At 41.4% G+C, this 21,024-nt stretch overlaps 1 protein-coding gene across 5 annotated transcripts; it reads right to left on the bottom strand.

Annotated features, from left to right (window-relative positions):
* Positions 1-46: 46 nt before the first annotated feature.
* Positions 47-19,032, bottom strand: si:ch211-153l6.6 (cyclic nucleotide-gated cation channel beta-1). Of its 5 annotated transcripts, none has more exons than XM_035170137.2 (7): positions 18,874-19,032; positions 8,533-9,687; positions 7,983-8,197; positions 6,186-6,395; positions 4,659-5,224; positions 4,201-4,292; positions 47-3,521 (listed from the first exon to the last, which is right to left on the bottom strand). In XM_035170137.2, the coding sequence occupies exons 2-7, from the start codon at positions 9,556-9,558 to the stop codon at positions 3,429-3,431; spliced, it is 2,202 nt and encodes a 733-aa protein (XP_035026028.1). In that variant the 5' UTR covers positions 9,559-9,687; positions 18,874-19,032; the 3' UTR covers positions 47-3,428. The 5 variants fall into 5 exon arrangements, with proteins under 5 accessions (XP_035026028.1, XP_035026025.1, XP_035026026.1 ...); XM_035170134.2 differs by lacking the exon at positions 18,874-19,032 and adding an exon at positions 15,131-15,331; XM_035170135.2 differs by lacking the exon at positions 18,874-19,032 and adding an exon at positions 15,131-15,331 and having other exon boundaries at positions 47-3,552.
* Positions 19,033-21,024: the final 1,992 nt, after the last annotated feature.

Here is a 21,024-nt window from a genome sequence, read left to right on the forward strand (position 1 = left end):
ATCAAAACAGTGGCTGACAGAGAAACAGACTATAAACAACAGGAGGTTTCAGGAGTCACAGGCTTTATTAAATATGTCATCACCACACTTTTAATTTGTCAATAATAAATGACTGGAAACTCAAGGCAAATATATGAAGAAATTAAGTAGAATAAATGACACTAGTGAGGAAATGGTGTAATAATCAGGACGGCTGTTTATATGAGTCCATGCAGAATTTCATTGCAAGTGGTGTGTGTCACCCTGTAATCATTGAGAAGTGGCATGGACACTACCACACCTGACAAGAGACAATCAGAAAACGTTTAAGAAACATAATGACTAAATACACTTTCTCCTCCAAACTAAATCTACTGTTCCATAATAATAATAAAGTATCTTAAATCGTTGATGGCGTGAACCGCACTAAAGCTACAACTGAAATCAGACCAGGTATGGAGGTGAACACAAGACCCCAACTCTAATGAAACTCCAGGGCAAACACGGAGCGTGCAGAAGCATGTAGTATGTGCTATCATAGAGTAAATCGAACACAGTAACACAACGACATGTGGAACTTTGAACTTGCCCTGCTTTGTATCATTGTGCATCCAACACATCTCAGAATCTGATTAATCTCAGCTCGGAGCTTTAAAGGATAACATTTTTCAATTCCTTCCAATTCAATTTGTTCGCTGTTCGTCCTCTGACCAGAAGGTTGGTGGTTCAATCCCCGTCTCCCTCACTTGGCATGCTGAAGTGTCCTGATACTGAACCCCAATTTGACCCTGACGGCTGTGCCGGCAGTGTGTGAGTGATGTGTGATAGAGAAAGTGCTGCACATAGATGCACTGTATGAATGGGTGAATGGCAAACTGTACTGTAAAGCCCTTTGAGGGGTCATTAAGACTAGAAAAGCGCTATATAAATACAGACCATTTACCATTTATTACGCTGCCATACTAGACTGAACATTTTATTGATACTGGCCCAGACATTCTGTGATCCATTCTGTGTAAAAATGTTTTTTTGCTGAAGCTGACGTGAGGGTCTAAACATTTGAGTGAGCCGAACCAAGAAGGTATCCCATAGTTACAATCTACTTGGACCACATTTCTACGTGTGTGGTTTGCAAAATCAAAATATAATGACGCTAAACTGAAACCGCTGCTGTTAGAGTTCTGTCGTGGGAATCTGGTATCATTTCAGCCTGGCAGTTCAAATCATCCCATTCCTGAGCTGTCCTGAATGCACCTTTATCCCACAGCTGAGCCCAGCTTGTTTTACAGGGGCCTCCGGTGAGTGAGCTCATTCTGGAGCCAGAGGCCAAAGTAAAGAACGCCCTGAATGTGTGGAGGATGGATTAGCATACACTCGTATACACATGCACACACCACGCATTAACGTCATCTCCTAAAAAACACGGCAGACTTCCAATTTCATTAAGTCACTCTGACACAATATATTATAAACTTTTTACAAATAAAAGCTTCAAGGATTCATAAGCACTGTTCAATTCATAAATATATGCAGCAAAAATACAATACAATAAATCTCTTTAGGAATCAAGACAGGACATAAAAATATGTAGAAATCTTCACTAGACAAAGGGTTAGAATATTGGACTCATTCCGAAGTGCTAAGCTTTTCTTTGCTATAACAGCAGAGCCACAAATAGATTGAGTCTATAAAGAAAGACCATAAACTGTTGATAAAGATGGATGCAATGGCAGCTTCCCAAAAGTGAAGCCAAATCATCTTGATCTCCCCCTGGTGGCTGGCTGCAGTATACATCATAAATCCTGCTAACTCCATGTTAGTGGATGAGACATGGACCAAATTAAAAGGTTTAAGTAGGCCTATATGTTATCTACCTTTTCTGGTAAGTTTGGTTTCTGGTAAGGTCTGATCCCTACTGTGCCCAGACTCTGGCTCCAGGTGACATCTTTGGCACAAGATGGCAGCATTCGTATCCGAAATATTTTGGCTTCATTTCTGGATAGTGGGAGGAAGTGGAGACACTTAATCCATCTTTACATAAAGTCTATGGCCTGCACACAGTCTCGCCCTTTTTTCTCTGGTATCCCTATTGGATTTTTTTTCATTTCTCAAATCTTCTTTGCAGTTGTGGCCACATACTTCTTCAGAAGCTAATGGTTGCTGACTACGTCCGCTTGCATGGTGGAGTGTAGCAAACAGAGTAAACCCAAATTAGTGTTATAGCTAGCTGATAAAAGTTCTGTTGTTTTAAAAGTAGGCCCAATTTCAATGTGCCTTTGTATGTTTTGTGTAGAGCATCACCAGATTTTGCAAAAATGTCCATGACCTATGCTGTATGCTTTTATTCTGATGAAAGAGCAAAGGAAAAAATGCACTGCATGCAGCTTTGAGATTAATATACTTTTCAAATAAGTATACATATATTTATTCTTGCTACTTTGTTGATAAAAGCCCACAAAACGGAACTCTATCTGGGTTACAATATTCTAGTATGTGCAATGTGACCCAGATGATATTCTGTTAACAGTTAGCACTGTCAGGCGACTGAGAGGGAAACCTCGACCATCCAAGTCTTTTGATTGACGGCTCATTATAACTAAGGCAGTGATTTTCAGTCTCATTTAGGTCTGGATAGGCACCTTTAAAATACATGTATCACGAAAAGAACACGCTAAATTATTTTAGCATGTATCGTTTCAAATCTCTGCACTGCATAGCTACAGTATTTTGAAATAAAGGTGTACTTTCAAAGTAGTCACTTTAAAAAAACTTCTAAATTAAGATCTGAAATTGACATGTGGCTGCCCAGAATGGGTTTGAAAATCACTGCATTACAGTCAGTCATAGTAATACAAATCAATCAATAGCAATAAATATTTGTAGGAGTACTATAAGTTAACATCTAGAAATCAAAGTGCAGTAAATATTAAATATTGAAAGAGAATACAGCAGCTTTTGACATGTTTCCAAAGTTTCCATAAAATATGGACCTGTGTGTCAAAAGCTGTCGTATTATTTTAATTGCAATTTTATAACTAAACACCTCCTAAGAATGTGCCATAGAAGTCCACAAAAGCTATTATAAATAAAGAAAAAGTTCAAACTGTGACATGTCAGGCTGCTCTATTGTCATACTGTTTCAGACAGTAAAAACTCCATTTGACTTTGACAGCAGGACTTGTCTTATTCCAGCCACAAAAAACATAATGAAAACACAGACTAGTTAAAAAGTCTTTATCTGTGAAACCAACCTTCTCTTTAAACATGTTCTCCCACAAAAAAACAGACTAACCCGCTGGTTCTCACCCATAGTTCTGACAAGCACTGCAGTAGACAGTGGCTGCTGACAGACAGGGATGTGTGTTGTTTTATGAACAAACTAAGGAATAAAACAACTGTGGGACTTCCTTATGGCTTTTAAATGGCTGACAGTTGAGGGCTGTTGTTGCTCAATCCTTCTTCTGATTGGCTAAGAGGGAGGCCTCCCATCGCTGCGCCATCGCGTTCTGTCGTTGAGGCACTGAAGAGAGGGAAGTAGGGAACTGGGAGGGAGGGGGAGATTCAGCTAAACCACTGGAACCAGGTTAGATGGATGGATGATGGATGATGGATGGATGAATGGATGATGGATGATGGATGGATGGATTTTGAAAAAGCCAAATGAACAGAGGATGGGACAGTTGGAGAAATTGTGGGGGAGATGGATGCAGAAGTGATGGGTAGATGAAAAAATGAGCTGAAAAATGTATATATTTGCTAAATTGTGAACTAATGGATTAAAGTATTAATCAGTCCAACTGATTAACAAATGAGAAAGTTCACAATTAATTAAGGTAACAAATGAATGAATGAATAAAGGAAGAAATCAATTACCCAACAAGGAAATTGCAAAAACAATTTCATGCCATGTTCTTAAGCATATACATATGACATGACAATCCAACACAGTGAAATCAAATCAGCAACAATTTAGTGTACAGTGCAAAAGTCATGAAATCAGGTGTATCAGGAATTCTGCACTTTTACTTTGAAGTACTTTTAAAACTCAGTGTAACTAGATATGGATATACAGTACCTGACATACAGACTCCCTATTTGCTTTGATACTGAGGCTGCAATGACTGAAAATCTTCATCCTGATGGATAGACTGGTATATGGAGTAGGAGGAATCTATGTGTGTGTGTGTGTGCGTGTGTGTGTGTGTGTGTTTGTAAGCCAACCTTGTGGTCACAAGACAAACTGGATCGTTCCATTTTGCGGGTTCTGGAGGGGGATGAGGGGGAGGAAACACATCTGTCTGGAACCTCTGGCACTGGATTAAAAGTAAAATAATCAAAAAGACTATTTACATAACACCAGGAAATATCCTGAGAGTATCCTGAGAGAGAAACAAAACAACCCACTCATCCTACACAGCTCTGTTCCTCGGACAGACAACAGCGTAGCAGTCAGTGAAGGGTAAATCACACCATCATTTGCAAACTTGTGAAGTACATTTGCTTGTGCTATTTGTAACAGTAGATTTATAGAATTTGAAAAAGACTCTGAAATTGAAAAGATAAACAGGCCTGAAAGTGAATCTTTTGCATACAACTACGGATAACAAAAACATTTCTGGAATGTTCTGTCATACTTTTAAAGTTCATTTCCAATATTTACACCTGTGGACAATACGTACCATTGAAACTGATGTTATCGTTCAGGCCCGGAGACACCAGCACAGTATCGTACCTCTCTCTGCCTCTCCTCCACTCCTCCTCTCTTCTCCTCTTCCACATCTCCTCCCTCTGCCTCCTCCACTCCTCCTCCCTCTGCCTCACTATCTTGATCTCCTGTTCCACCAGTGACTGGCTGCTGATGGAGCGCAGCTTAAAAAACGGATTGGATGAGAAAGTGCTCTCCTGAGTTTCCATCGTCACGGGGGCAGTGGAGCTCAGGCAAAACTCAGAAGCGCTGCGAATGATTAAGTTGGAGGTTTCCACGACAATGACGTTGGTGGAGGGCACCACATCCAGGCTTGTCGGCCAATCGGAAAGACCCCCGATTGTGGAGGAGATGAGGCGGTTTCTGGAGGCGGAGCTGGAGGAGTCGGGCTCCAGGATGATGACGTTATTAGCTGTCATTTCATGGTAGACAGATCGGGGAAGGGAGGAGGAGCAGGGAGGGGAAGGGGAGACGGACAGAGTAGGGGTGCGGCAGGCGGGAGGTCGTGGTGGAGATCGTCCTGTCTGCAGGCTGCATGGTCTGAGCACAGAACAGAAACATCACAAGGGTTTAGTTTTGACTCAATTTATCCTTTTCAACCGTTAAAGGAAATTACATTTTTGAATCATGTAACTGTACATTCTTAGTTTTGTTTTATTTACAGTTAGATCTTTAGATATTTCCTATATAGAGGGTTTGGTAGTAATACAACTTTAACAAAGGATGAAATCGCCAACTCCATTGCACACCTTTGCTCTGCTGTGCTTATGTTTCTTTTAGCTTATTGTTTCTATACATGCCTCTCTCAAATTATCTTAGACATGCAACAGAAGTTTTCAGAAAAAGCTCTGACAAATCCACTGTCCACTACTCCTTGGTGATTATAGTGGAGCTCAAAGTCCAGATCTTTTCCTCAGCGCTAAAAGATGGTGAATACTGGAATTGCAGTTGTTAGGTGACCAGCATGACTTTAAATGAATGCTAATATTGTTCAGTGTCTGCTGGATTTGCACATAATGAAACTCTTTGTAAAGCAACAACTCTATCACTATGATAATGTGTCACTGTGCAAAAATACATTTCATCATTTCATCAGGTCATAAAGGCTCAGATTTAGAGCCAGTGTGGTTTAGTTACATTAAGGAGCAGCTCCACTAAAACAAATACATCTGTATTATTAAACACATCATAGTCATACTGTCTATGCAAACATGCAAGTACCAGTTTATCCCACGGAACCTGGGTCCTGTTTCCAAGCATGTTGTGCATATATGATGATTGAACTTCCAATTGAGCTAAGATCATTGAACAGCATGGGACCAGCTGCAGCTACAGCTGATGTTCAACTGGTGATGATATTATATCCATAATGACTATAATAATGTTGATTTGGGTGTCTAATGAATTATACTGCTGGACAGGATTAACCTGAAGCCAGAAGAGGCCTACACATTACTAAAGACAAAGCAAAAAACTGTGATGGTGGATTGATTTATTTTACCTGGGTATAATCAGACCCTGTGCAATCATCCCCCTCTCTCTACGGTGCCTTTCTTCTCTCTCCAGAGTCAGTCGGATCTCTCTCTCCACAGCGCTCTCCTGCTCCTCCAGGGGGCTGCGGTATGACGAGTCATCCAGGCCTGAGTCCTCTGAACTGGGAGACAGGGTGGAGGAGAGTGGGGGCTCCCTGGGAACTGGTGGATTGATCTCCCTTATAAAGGACAAGAGCATTCCAAGCTTAAGTTAAGATAAACAAACACCAACAAACACCAAGACACCAGAGTTGTTGAAGTTTTTTGAAAAGATTTTGACATTGATTCTTTTTGTGTGTGTCTTTCTGCTCATTAGTAACGTTAAATCATATGCATGCAAATGATGATGTTATAGAAGAAGCACAATCAAGTGTGGATGCATCAAGGTGTTTTTTCCATCAGACCAACATTAAAGCTTTTGATTTAAAACATTGTATTCAAATCTATATTGATATTCAATATTCTTGGACAAATACAAGAGGATGGAAATGTACCAATTTACAACTGCAACTATCAATTATGTGCCTTATTCACGAATCTTTTATCAATCAATTGTTGTTTTGGTCAAATAAAACCCTCAGAAAACAGTGAAAAATAACATGAAGACTTGGGTTCACTACCAAAGTAAAGAGTGCCAAATGTTAACAAGAACGTTGAATGGCCAAGGTAATTACGGACAGAGAAACTGTGCATTGAATGTTGTGATTGGTGGATGGGAATGGGGTCGATCTATGGGCACACAACTGTTTGAGATGGTGTATATATGTCAGTCATGGGCCAAACTGTGTGGCATATGGGCACAGCAAACTGAAGCCTTGCAGCCTGTTTCAATAGCTGCATAGATGGCTTCTTGAAAAAGAGAATATTGCTCGAAGTGTTCATAACCAACAGTGACACTTTTATTAGCTCATTCTGGGGAAAACTGGGATTTATGATTTTTAATAACATCAGCCAATACTCAGCAACTGGCTGCATGCAGAGCTCCTTACCAACATGTTATTTAGAACAGTAAAACTGTATCTGACATTTTAGTATGTCTGAAGCAGAGCATGAATTTTATACTGTTTATGGGGATATATTAAATTAATATCACACTATCTGAGTTTATTCATGTATATATTGCATATACATTGTTTGGCGTAATAATTAAAATTGCTGTTTATGTTTGGACTGAATTTTGCATTTCTACTTTGGTTACGTTTTTGTCTATGTTTACATGAATCTGTCAAATAAATACACAAATCTCTATCTGTGGGACTATATGCGGCTCGCATATCTCAAAATCTGTTTATCTTATCTGCTTCAGAGATGGAATGTGAATTGTTAAGGGCCCAAGGAAGTGCAGTGTCGAATTTGGTGTCATTTAGACAAACAGGCAACCAGTGCTCTGTAGCAAGTGTAGGCAGTGTTCATAAGATAGGTAGACAACTGGCGCCTTCACGACAACGGCATCAACCCCCAACTGATTTTCCAGTAGGGGTTCTGTGTACTGAGTCGAGCTTCACTGAACTTTGAATTAACAGGTGAACATATTTTGTGTAGTAGTGGTGGAACGGCTTCAGGGTTCAGTGGAATGAGTCCTCCGGTGGCTTAATTCCAAAATGAAGCCTGCAACCAGCATCACCCATAGACTGTTTATAAAGAGGCTTCACCACTGGCCAAGCAAACAGCCCATTCCAAACAGGAATGTTTAGAGGGGACACTGCATCATAAATCCTAAAAAGCAGTAAAACATTAAATCAGTCACTACCTCAAGAATTGTCTACCTGTGTTTGAGTCGAGGGCTGCGAGTTGGGGGGTACAGTGAAGTGTGGGTGCCCTGGAAGCTCCCCTGAGCTCTGAGCCCTGGTTTGGGGATGGGCCGACCTTTGACCTCCTCCTCCATCCTTTTCCACTGCTGACGGGCCAAGAGAAAGTCTACATGCTCAGTGGACACATTGTCACTGCGCATCTTCTGGTGCACACAGAAATCTGCAGGAACCTGACGGGAGATGAGGAGCAAGGTTAGGATGAATAAACTTACAGAACATGGAGAGATGTTTTGAGTGTAGACTGTTTGTAATGTTTGATATGTTTTGATATGAATCCCAGCCAAGACTACTGATACTGACCTGATAAACATGGTGAAATAAGTCAACTAGATACTCTATTAATTGCGTGCTAAAGAATAATCCAGATTGAATTTCTGTGGTTACTGGGGCACAAAGTCTCCTGTATCTGTAAACGTTTTTGGCTAATAATCAAATGTAGTTACTTATAAAAAAGGAAGTTTCACTCAAATGTAACTCAAAGATAAAAAAAAACCAAATGGCTCACCCTCCTGTCAGGGTCTGTGGAGCTGGCTGTGGAGCTGGCAGAAGGAGACCGCAGGAACAGATCTCTCCTCCTCATCAGTTCATCATCCTCCTCATCATTCTGGCCTCCCCTCCTCTCCTCCTCTGTTTCCTCCTCTCTCTGCTTCTCTCTTCCACTCTCTGCCTCTGCCTCCCTTTCTTCCTCTTGCCTCTGCTCATCTTCCTCTACTTTCTTGTCTTCCTTGCTCTCTCCGACAGATGCTTGCTCCTGGTTGGACACCTCAGTGGCTGTGAAAGCTGCCCACTGGTCGTCTCCGGCATCGCTGTCGGAGTACACAACAGCCAACTCGGCCTGGAGGCAGTCGCTAAGGTGACCTTCGCTGAGGTCATCTGTGTTGACAAGGTCGTGACCCCACACATCCTGCGACATGGCCGCCGCTGCTGGCTGCTCCAAGGGGACAGTCAGGGGCTCAGATGATAAGGGAAGCAGTGGACTGCCAGAGATGAAGAGAAACTCTGACAGAGCATCTTCTTTCATCCCTCCCTCTGTTTCTCCACTTTCTCCATCTTCACCCTCGATTTTTTCCCGCCCTTCGTCTTCTCCCTCTATTTCTCTCCTCCCCCAATCTTTGTTCTCTGTTTCTTCTTCACTTCTATCTTCTCCCTCTATTTGTCCTCTATCGTCGTCTTCTATCTTTATTTCTCTTCTCTCTTCAACTTCCCCTTCTGTTTCTCCTCTCCCTTCTTCTCCCTCTATCTCTCCTCTCCCTTCATCCTCTCCTTCGGTTTCTCCTCTTCCTCCATCTTCTTCCTCCTCTGCCCGTCTCTCAGTGTCTTGTCCTTCTTCACTTTCCACTACTCTGTGTTTTCCTATCTCAAAAACAAGATAGTCACACTCATCTCCATCTCTTTTTCCATTTTCCCCCTCTGCAGCTTCTTCCAACCCATGGAACTCTGGGTAATGGAGTTCCTCCACTTCATGGCTGCGGCAGTTAAATAGGTTGTCTCTTTGCAGGTCTGTTAGAGGTGGTGATGAGCTGATCTCCATGGTAACTGGATCGGTTGGCTGTGTGGGAGTGGAAGAATCGTCCGCAGGGTGACTGTTGCCAGAGCTACCGTCGTCGAGGTTACCGTCAGTTAGCTCAGCTGTTGTCCTCCTTAAACCAGCTGTGGCTCTCTATGGAAATATTTTAATTAATATAAACAATATAATATAGCTTATCACTCAAATGAATAGGAAATATGTTATTCGGTGGAAAAAAATAACTGCTGAGTGATAATATGTAATGGATTAACTGTATATGGTTTTTACTGAAATATAATTATCAACAAGAAGACAGTTTGAACCCTTGAAGCTCTGAGACAGCGATGCAGACTCAATCAGCTGATGATGATCCATTGTATAAGTTCCAAAAAGGTATCTTGAGTTGAAATGGTTTTGTCAAATACAAACTCATAATTCTTACTTGGTGGGTCAAGTTTTTCACAGGTCCCATGAATTTAACTTTATATATCATACTTTTTTGTTGAGTTTTTCATCTTTTTTAGAGCCACACTTAGCAACACTATCATATTAATGGTACATACAATTATTATTATTATTGTGTCACACAACTCTGTACTTCAGCTTTGTGGACAATTTAGCATCTTTCAGGTCTTTACTTCTACGGCTGAGGCGTTTCTGTTTTTGTTCACTTATCAGTACCAAATAGCAAACAGAGGTTTTACTTATCAGTCGGTTGAGACAAAAACAGAGATAAAAGGATAGTGAGAGACAGAATATATAACAGAAAAATAAAATGATATCAAAGAAATTGCAATAAAAGAAACGAGCAATGACAATGACAAGATCTTAGGAAAACCAAGAGTATAACAACACTTTCAGGATGGAACTGGATTTGTTGTGTATTCTAAAGTTACATTCATCCAGTCCTGACACACAGGCACATGTACAATACACCTTCAACTGTTAAGGCACACAGGCACATCAATAACACTACAGTACATACCCCCATACACACAGCAGAGCAGATTAAAGCACAGTATATGGCTTGTAAATGTTTGATGGGCTAAAATCAAACCTTCATATTGTTACCATGGTGGCAGTGCGTTGGCTGTGAGTGGGCCAGCAGATTATTATGGTCTGTCGTTCCAGGCATGTGCTGGTGACAGATGGGAGGTGTTGCTATGGTAACGCTAAGTATAGATGCAGAGGCAGGCAAGCTGCTAAATCAGTTTTCCTTTCAGTTAAGTCACAGTGTTTGGAGGAGGATCAGATTAATCACATATCATTCACATCATTTACTTGCCTTATTTATACTGAATTTACTGACCTGTCTCAGTGTAGAACACTGACAAACACAAGACCTACAGTAAAATGACTGCAGAACATACCTCAGCCTCTGTGGACTCAATAAGATAATTTATGAAAAGGTTGAGCTTTAAAGCACCTATAACATGCTACCAGCTTTCTTCATGCACATGGATTAGAGCTTCTCTGTGGTGACTGAGTGAAAACAAAATGGTTTCTTAAACTACAGACTAATTACAATCAAGTGTCACAGAATTGTTTCTTGAGGCCAGTGTTTGAAGAAGTAGCAATTTATCTCTTTCAACTTATTATTTAGACACCATAACACACAGTATATTCGTTATGGTGGTCACAACAGAAAAACATTTTAATTTTCCTATTAACACACATTTTGTGTGCTATCCTAAAGATAGATAAACTATGTAGAAAAGGTTCACCTTATTATTATTGTTATCCATGCCCAACACAACAGTGTAGTGGTAACACTCAAAGGGCATTCTTCTTCAACAATGTCAGGCTGGTTGTGAACTATCCACCAAAATCTGTTCTACAATCTGACAAAACAAGAGCCACACCTTAATGTCTTCTCTAGCAACAACATAAACTGTGTCCCAATTTAGCAGCGGCATCCTTCGGAGGCTGCATTTGAACAGCGATTGCATCACAGTGGTGCAAATATACTCTCTCATTTCCCCTTGACAAATGTGTCCATCAATTCCCAAGCAACAAAGGAACCAACTTGGATCATTCTCGGGCTAACCGATCCCAGGATTCATTGCATGCCAGTGATGAAGTTAATAAGCTAAACAAGTAGTGAACAATGCAATGATAAGATTGAGACAAGCGGGTGACACAATAGACCAGACCATCTTGTTTTGGTCCAGCCTTTGTGGCCAGTCTTCTGGAGGTGGAGCGAACACAGCTATTGGTTTCTAGTCATCACTTTCCAAAACTACCCTTATGGCCATTTTTTGATCTAGCATCTTTGCTGCTGAGCATTTCCTGTGTGAAACCGATAGTCAGTATTGTTTCTTTATTTAACGACCATTCCACAACCTTAACCACGTTTATTATCATAATCGATGACAATGAAGGCCGTCTAACATTAAGGATGTTCCAATTTAAACCTGCACTTTGAGATAAGACAAAAAGCCTGTAAGAGGTCATTTCATATTCACATAAAGATACACATGGTAAGTGGTTACTCATACCTTTGCTTTACTCTATCTTCCCAGATGTATCTTGTAACAGCAGCTGTTGTCTCCCTCCATCTTTGTGATTCTTTACCCTATGTTGTACTGTTGGCCTCTTGCAAAGCCTGAGCCTGGGGTTTGTTTTAAGCACTCAGCTGCAGTTTTGTGGTGCTTATGCGTAGACTCTCTCCGCACTGTTTGAGGTGATTCTGGTAAAAGTTAGTGGTGTTTAGGGTCTGGTGTGGGTGCCGGTATGTGGCTACATTTGTAACTTATGGTTTGTTGTCCTACCTAAAGCACCTCCATGTGACACAACTCCTGGCTGTTGTTTTGACTGATTGGAGTCCTCCTGTTTGTCTCCTATGCTAGCCATCCACTAAATTTTTCCTCAACCAATATGGGAAAAGACCTGCCCCTCACCTGCCTTTGTTTGGTTTACCCCTTACTCTAACCAATATTCACTCTTCATGCTGAAACCTTCCCTCCATTCAATGAAGGGAATTAGTACAAGACAGTCAGAGGAAGGGTAGGGACAGGGTGTTCGCCCCCCACAGGAGGGGGAAAAAAGCCGTGCAGACCTCCTCCTAGAATTTCTGAGATACTACAACAATGACACAAAGTGGTTATAATTAATAACAATATAGCCGTTTATATGTCAGGAACAATATTTGGCAAGTTACTTGAGAACTGGGTTAATTGACCTGTTCTTATTCCAGATTTACAGGTTATTCGTACATCAGACTGTTCTTTACCTCGCAGTACTTAATACCCCCTCTATCTCTCAACAAAACTGTTACATGTGAACGTAGATATACTACTACTACTGTTAGCAGGCTAAAATCAAACAACAGGTGAGTAAGACAACTTTGGAATTTCCAGGATTCACATTTTCCTGTGCCATGTTGAGAGGTTCCAGCCTGAAAATACTGAATTCAAGCCTCCATCTAATGTTAAAGTAACAGCTTTACAGGGATTATTGACTGTAATGCCCTGAATTTTTTTATTGTAATCAGACTACTCGTTAATGAGAAAATACATTACTGTGATGATGTACTAAGTTATGTGTCACTACCTGACGCTGGTCAAGAAAACATCAACATAGCTTGTTTCATTGCTCTAGCTTGAATCATGTAACAATGGCTTGTTGAAACAGTTGTGCACAGTGTGGCAGTTTTTTTAAGAGGCAGTGAGTCAGCATGAAAGCACAAACACAGCTAAACCATGGGTTATCAGGGTTATACTGTATCTTCTTGCAAACAAGCAGGAGGGACACACAAATAGCGTGTGCGGGTTTGGAAGCATAAGCTAAAGGAGCTAGCCTGGCTATGTGAGCCAACAGCATGCCACACGATGAGTATTATTCAATTTGCCATCGACCTCTTGTGCCCTTCCTCTGCTTCTTATGTCATCGGGCAGTTATGTAAAAATATGGATATTGAGAGTCAGTTCCAGCTTGTATCCCTCTCACACACATACACTGTACACTGGGGATTTCAGAAATCAAAGTTTAATCAGACGGAACTCTGTGTGAGATGATCAATTCATGACAGGAATCGAATGTGTCTAGCGCACATCTGGTTTTTGGTGTGACCCGGTCCGAACTCACTGCCTGTTACGACACATATCTGCCAGGCACAATCAATTCTCGTGGGTGTTCTCCAGATTTTTAAACTGCGGCAATAGTCTGGCAAAATCTGGCTCTGAAAGCACATCATTTAGGTCTCCAAACTTTGCCAAAGTGCAGGGAAACAGCTAAATGTAACTAACCTTCTCTCATGACAGCAGGAACAGCCTACATGTATGTAATATCCCTACAACTTAGTTTCATTCATTGATGATTATTAGCCATAGCGGTGAGCCAACCTGCACAGAGCAGGAACAAGAGTGCTGGGACTGGCACAGCAGAATGGAATGGAGCTATTAATAATGTTTTTAATTACAGGCTACACTCAAAAAGTCCATCATAGGACATTTTGCTGCCCTAATCTAACACTGGCTGATAATCTCTCTCTTGTCATTCTGCCAGGTTAGAGATTTTGAGAGCATGTGGCAGTCAAAACAAATCTGATTCCAGTACATGAGGGGCTTATCTGGTCATTATTCCATAATAGTTAAGAACAAATGAAGACCAAGCGCGCCTAACAGTCAACATCTCTCTGCCTCTCATCTAACCTTAAATTGAAGGCGTGGTTATGATTATGGTTCTCTCATACAACAAACTACACAGCAGTTGTGTGCTTGACAGTATACCACTCAACTCTGAATGGTATTTATTTTTGACCTATCAAAAAATCATTCAAACAAACAGCTGATGGTAAAACATGAGGGTGACAGTGCATATCTGTGGTCATTCAATGATGTAATTCTCAATACATCTGATCTCCAATTCTTCAGAGACGTCACAGCAGATGGAGAAGAATTGGAGTGTTGTTGCACACCCTTCTGATCGCGGCCTGCCTTCATTTGAACTGGAACCATCGGTGGACCTTTCCAACCCTGTCAACTTCCTCATATTCCCATTGAAATCATATGAGACCAGTGTCTTCAACCACACTAAATTGGCTTCAAGGTGAATTCACTTCTGGCCTCAAACCTCTGTCTGCACCCCCCACCCCCATCAACATCTGGAGACAGCATAATCAGTATCATTCCATCAGCTATCTCTCTCTGTCTGTCTATCAGAGAGGATTATAGAGCAACTTCGGGCACCATGTGTTTTATGGAGGGTGGGGAATGAGTGACAGCATGCTGCCTCATCAGCTAGCATTCAACAATTCACTATTAAATGATGTCTATTCTATTCTGCTGACATCCTGATATTAATAAGAATCTGTCATGCTACAGCACTCGGTTCCTTCAGAGGACAGTTGAGCCCAGTGTGTTACATAAAATCGGGCATCGAACCAAAATCGTGACAGATAAGCGCGCGCACAGAAGCCAAGACACCGGGGCTTCATGGTATCACGAGCTGAGCCAAAGCTTCGCGCGCGGGGCGAACACGGTGTCCCGCTAATAACGGCCCCAAATCTCCGCCGCACGAGGAGGAAGAGGAGGGCTGTTACTGGGGTTTCATTCTAAAGACGCCGCTGACATGTGTCGCTGGTTTGTTTACCTACCAACAGCTTCCAGCACAGCAGCCAGAACGAGATCATCTCCAAGCGGCCGCGGCTCGCGCATTCCTCTCCACCTGTCCCCACCGGCAGCGCGAGCAGCCAGGCGGCCACCCGCTGGCGCGAGGAGGGTCGCATACAGGCTGGCAGCGGCGGCGCGTGTGTGCGTGCGTGCGTGGTGGAGAGAGGTAGAGAGTGACAGGACCGGAGCGAGAGAGCGAGAGAGAGAGGTAAAGAGAGAAAGAGAGAGAGAGAGAGCGGGAGGGAGGGGGGGTGATGTATTGAGCTGCCCTCTTATCTTTCCGGTGAATTAGAGCAGAAGAGAAAAATCCATATTGGCAGACTATTGTACACCTCTCTCTCTCTCTCTCTCTCTCTCTCTCTCTCTCTCTCTCTCTCTCTCTCTCTCTCTCTCTCTCTCTCTCTCTCTCTCAATCCATCTATCTATCTATCATCACGCGCATGCCGCATCCGGCCGTTCCCGCCCTCCAGGCTATAGCACTGTAAAACATGTCTCGCAGTGGTGTCACAATTCCATCCCCTTTGAAGTTGTGGTTGTATTGCACTGTACGACAATGCAATACAACCAAAACTAATGTTCCTATGGTAAATGTTCAGTGTGTAGAATCTAGTGACATCTACAGGTGAAGCTTCACGTTGCAGCTGAATACCCCTCACCTCCCCCTCCCCTTCCCAACATGACAGAGAACCTGTGGAAACCTTCAGTTCTCATACAAACTCAAAAGGTGTTTAGTTTGTCCAGTCTGGGCCACTATATATTATAAAAAACATGGCAGCCTCCGTAGAGAGGACCCGCTCCCGATGTAAATATCTTTAAAGGCTTGGCCCCGCATGGACAACTCCCATTGTGGGCTGAATCCAGCACCACACAGTATCACACCCAGTGTTATTTACTTACACAACATACTTTAATTTTAATTCGTTTTGGGGTTTTTTACACTCATAACGCAGGGTGTGCAGTTTTCAGTATGGTTGCCTGTTACAAAGTCACTGCTTAGTCTTACAAACACAACCATGGAGCGACACATGTTAAATGACAGTTTAGAGTGCAACTTTATGACTTCAACAAAAGTGAAGTTTGAGTTGGTTTTCTTCTTCCATCCAGAATGTCCTGAAGTGGACTTGAGTGAGGTGGGGGATGAATTCTGGCCCCAGTGATGCTGCTGAGCACGGAGATAGTATTGCTCTCGAGAAAAATGTCAATTGCAAACATACATTACAGTGCTTTGCTTTTGAGGGAGCTGCTGGGCTGCCCACCTCAGAAATCAGAGGTGTAGACCCACTTGACCCAATGTCAGCATTGGCCTTGCAAGGTTCATGATGACCTGAGGGTCAGTGACAAATAAGGGAGGGCATCTGATGAATTCAGATGCCCTCCCTTATTTGTCTGTAACTGTAAGTTTGTCAGTATCACTCATATAACAAAGGAACGACTGGGTGAGTGAAGATTAAAGCTTGGAGAAAGAGATACAGACAGATAAACAGGAATAGAGAGGCAGCCATTATGGGATGCAAAACCCACATGTGACCTTCTGATACAAAATCATTATTGAACAGCCACCAAGTTAGACTCTTTATGTAATGACTTGGCCTTTAATCTGGCGACAATCTGCTTTTAACCCCTAGATAAGAATGGATTAGTTTCTTATTTCAAAGTATTGCTACGGATTACACATTGTCACTAAAAGTGGGAAATTGTAACCGTTGTCCTTGGAGTGTGTGGGTAAAACATTTGGCTACAGGTCAGATCAGTGTTTTCCACCGAATTTGATTCAATCTGCAGCAGCAGGTACCAGAGTGGTGGCGATGGGGATTCATTATTGTGACCTGAAGGACAGGGGTTATTCTGAGCTCTGCCTTTCTCCCTGTTGTACACAGACTGTACACAGCTCTCAAATGAAGCAACGACACAAAACATCAAGTTAGAGATCTATTACGTGTTTTATGAGAGCTGTAGGTAATGAATTGGAAACTCTGTGGAAACAGGGAAGGCTGATGACATTGATGTGTGGCTTCTTCTCCACTGAAGTGTAAGACATAATACCACAGCCCGTGATCTGACTCAACTTGCTTCCAACCTCAGACAAACTCTCCTTAACCAAACCAGCTGCACAAACACAAGAGTTTGAATTCAGTATGAACAGATCTGCAATGATCGTGAGATGTTATGTTATGGTTGAAGTCATTTAATCAGCCAAAGAGTTGAATATTATGCAGTCTCCAGCTCCAGATAATTGGTTGTATGAGATGAGCAATATGAAAGCATCACATTGGGCTCAAGGAACCTGTGGTGCAAATTGTTTTTCTGGCATATCAAAGAACCAATTATTTATGGAAAAAGATAGTAACTACATGTTGTGAGAGGTGTGAATCCTACAGTATGCTGTGACTTTTAAAGTCACCAGCGACATGTTACATAGCGCTCTTCACCACCACCACCATCAAAACACCAAGTGATGACATTTCTAATGAGAGATGTCCATCCCTCCCGTGGGTGTGACCGGACTAGATTATGTATTGGTGTAATCCTACTCTTTGAAATGGCTATATTGAGACTGTATTTCTAGTGGTAGATTTTTTCCAATAATGCAAATCATTACATGTGTTTCTCCTTTGCCTACAGACAAGGTCACAGCCACTGAGCTGCACGCACACACATGTTCCTCCTCTGGTCACTCTGCGTGAACATCACCAGTGTTTCCTGTATTGCACACACACAGATCAATCAAGCCATGGGACAAAAAAATGCACATCCACCGACCCCACCGCCCCCCCCCGCCCCCATGTGTTGCAGGTATTACTGTGCAGTGACACAAATACAAATGAGTTCTGCAAATTCCATCATAGACTACCACAGCTTTTTTGAGCCTTGTATTAATCCATGTAAAAATGGTGGTGTGACATTATAGTACGATGCAAGTTTAATCAATTGTAGAACTATTACAACACACTTTCAAATCCAAACTAGTTCCCATTAAAATAATTACTCCTCCTCACACACACACACACACACACACACACACACAAACAAAATTGCTGCATGCGTGAGATGCTCAGGGATATTGTCCATAAAAGTGAAAGCTGCCAGGTCTACTTAGTTTATTGTTACTACAGACAGCTCCATCTTTTATGGTGAGTGTTGCTCTAGACAGGACCTTGCTCTGGATTCTGCACAGACAAACACAAGAAACTCTGACAATCGATGTTACTTATATAATGTTATGACTATGGATGTGATCTTTTTGCTAGATTTAAATTGAATGTGTCAGATGTAAAGACAAAACAATGCCATGCATTGTGTGCACTAAGGGACAAACTTTAGCTGAACATCTGTCGAAACTTTCTCAAGTTTTATCTGAGATTTTGTTTGGGTTCACCTCAGAGTAATATAAATATAAAATGCCAGCTCTCAGACTACTCCACAATGAATAGATCACATACCTGGACTGGATTACTGAGTGTTACATAAAATACACACCAGGCTGTAACATGGTGGCATCAACATAGGTATCATAACTGTAATGCTGACCTTACACACAACCCACAAAAAACAAAATTGAACAATTTCCTGCCCATATAAAAATAGCCACATGCTCTCAAATAACTAACTAACCCTAACCCTAACCCTAACATTTATTCTTTAGCAACAACACTGTCTTATAAATGTGTTTCATAGGTCTCACACTTTTAAAACAAGCACAGAGAACATAAAGACAGATGTGCCTTACCTGCTGCTGCTGCGTCTGGTTGCCACTGGTTACAGTGGTATTTAATTGTGATGAACTGTGTTTCTATATCAATGTGTGTCTCCACTCCCTTATATTATTCGTCTCTTTCCCCTTTATAACCTCTCTGTCCCTCCCCTCCCTCCTCTCTTCCTCTCTCTCTCTCTCATGCACACATCTCAGTGCCACTGGGGTACATTTTGAGTGTGGGTGGGCCGCAGCCAATCAGAAAACCGCGGCTTTAGGGACATTTGCGACACAGACACATGTTCAGCCTCACACTCTCACACTGGCACACTTTAATATAGGATGGATACAAGCATACACAATTCTCTCTCTCTCTCTCTCTCTCTCTCTCTCTCTCTCTCTCTCTCTCTCTCTCTCTCTCACACACACACACACACATCTGTCATCTGCGACCGTCTTATCCAACCTTTCAGAGGATTAGTGGGGTTTTTGACGTCGAAACTCAACTTGATAATCTCCTGCACAGACTCAGTGTGTGTCTGTTTTGTGGGTCTGTACAGAATGCTCATTGCATCATTGTGATTTTGTGTGTAATGTCGTTGCAGAATTACAGTCCTCGTGTTTCAAATATGACATGAGCTGCGGTTTTTGATGTCACACTGATTAACATGCAATGCTGTGTGGGAGTGAGGATGTTATGTAATATACTGATACAAAAATGTGATGTAGCAGCAATGTAGTATGCTACAGATGATGGAACTGAACTAGACATTAGCCTCAGGAAACCACATTCAAATATGTAATACACAAACAAACAAACTAAAATTATGGTGCAGGTTTAGTTGCATGTTGAAAAAAGAGATTCAGTGGTTCTGAGAGCTCATTGTCCCTGAACCTTTATCTGCTCAGGTCTATTTTGTTATCACCACTAGAGGGCAGAAAAGATGAAAACAAGTTCATCAAATTGTGATGAAGTGTATATGTTTGTTAAGTGTTAAAAGTGTTAAACACAAACACACTTTAAATGTTTCCACACTGCTGACTTTAATGTGGGTCTGCACTCTCAGACGCTTATTACCCATCATCTTCATAAAGTTGGAAGACAATACAATAGTTGTAATGTATAATATTTAATAAATAATACAGCCTGTTGGAACTTGGGGTTTGAGATTTGCAGTTTTGTCGTCCAAAACAGAATATGAGATTGAGGACATTTGCATTGACTCTATTGATTTACATTCTGGGAAATTGAGTAATATATATAACCACAAATGAATAGAGACTCTCCAAAACAGCATTGGCCATTAGATTGGGTTAATCTAATCTAGTTTATTGTTTATATGTTCCTGTTTCGTACGTTTCACAGAGTACAGCCTCCTCATATGTTAAATGTAGAATATACATCCAATAAATGCATGTACTATTTCCTCCAAGGCCCTAAAGTTACCTTAAATTAAATCAAGCTGCACTACATTTCACTCACTCAGATATTATATATGTCCTTCAAGATTATTCTCTGAGAAAATTGAGTGAGAATGAGTGACTCTTCCACCACATCCATTTTGTGGAAATCTGTTCAGTTAGAACATAAAAATCAACCAACGAACGAATGGACAGCTGGGTGAAAAGACGACCTCCCTGATGGAGGTGATGAAGATCAACATCAGGTTCCACACAGCCACACAGGGCCGATCTAAACTATGATCACTTACAATTAGAACAAAGTGAATATGTACTCTTTTCAGATAATGACTTGATTATATTTCAGCACCATCAGCATGCTTGTGGTATCTTGTGGTTTAGCTGACAAATGTGTATGAGCAGGTTACACTATTATTTTTTTTCCTCTCAGAAAATGTATGATGGCTTTTGTTTCTATTTAATCTGACTTTTAAATACATGGAGCAGTAAGGTCTAGTAGTAAATTACATCATTCAAAACACAAACTACTCAGCTGAACATTAATTACAACCAATGACTGTGAGTCAAGAGTCACCTTCTAATTCAAATTCTAAATTCTAAAACAAAGCTAGATGTTTCAGTGACTTTGCAATATTCTGATAGTGAAGAAACTATTGATCAAGTCAGACAAACATTTGATCGTGTTACATTTGACTAATGTATGTACAATCTGCCACTGTAACCTGCCATAACCTTCAAAACGAATCAGAACTTCAGTATGCACAG

Source organism: Hippoglossus stenolepis, chromosome 11 (genome assembly GCF_022539355.2).
Source record: "Hippoglossus stenolepis isolate QCI-W04-F060 chromosome 11, HSTE1.2, whole genome shotgun sequence".
NCBI lineage: Eukaryota > Metazoa > Chordata > Actinopteri > Pleuronectiformes > Pleuronectidae > Hippoglossus > Hippoglossus stenolepis.

Bases quoted from the DNA above. Each gene is read 5' to 3' on its own strand.
- si:ch211-153l6.6 (XM_035170134.2), bottom strand. From the start codon at position 15,262: ATGCGACCCTCCTCGCGCCAGCGGGTGGCCGCCTGGCTGCTCGCGCTG. The intron at 6,396-7,982 runs GTAGACAATTCT...GTCCTTTATAAG, and splicing joins AGCCCTCGACTCAAACACAG to GGAGATCAATCCACCAGTTC. The intron at 5,225-6,185 runs GTAAAATAAATC...TTCTGTGCTCAG, and splicing joins CAGGGTCTGATTATACCCAG to ACCATGCAGCCTGCAGACAG.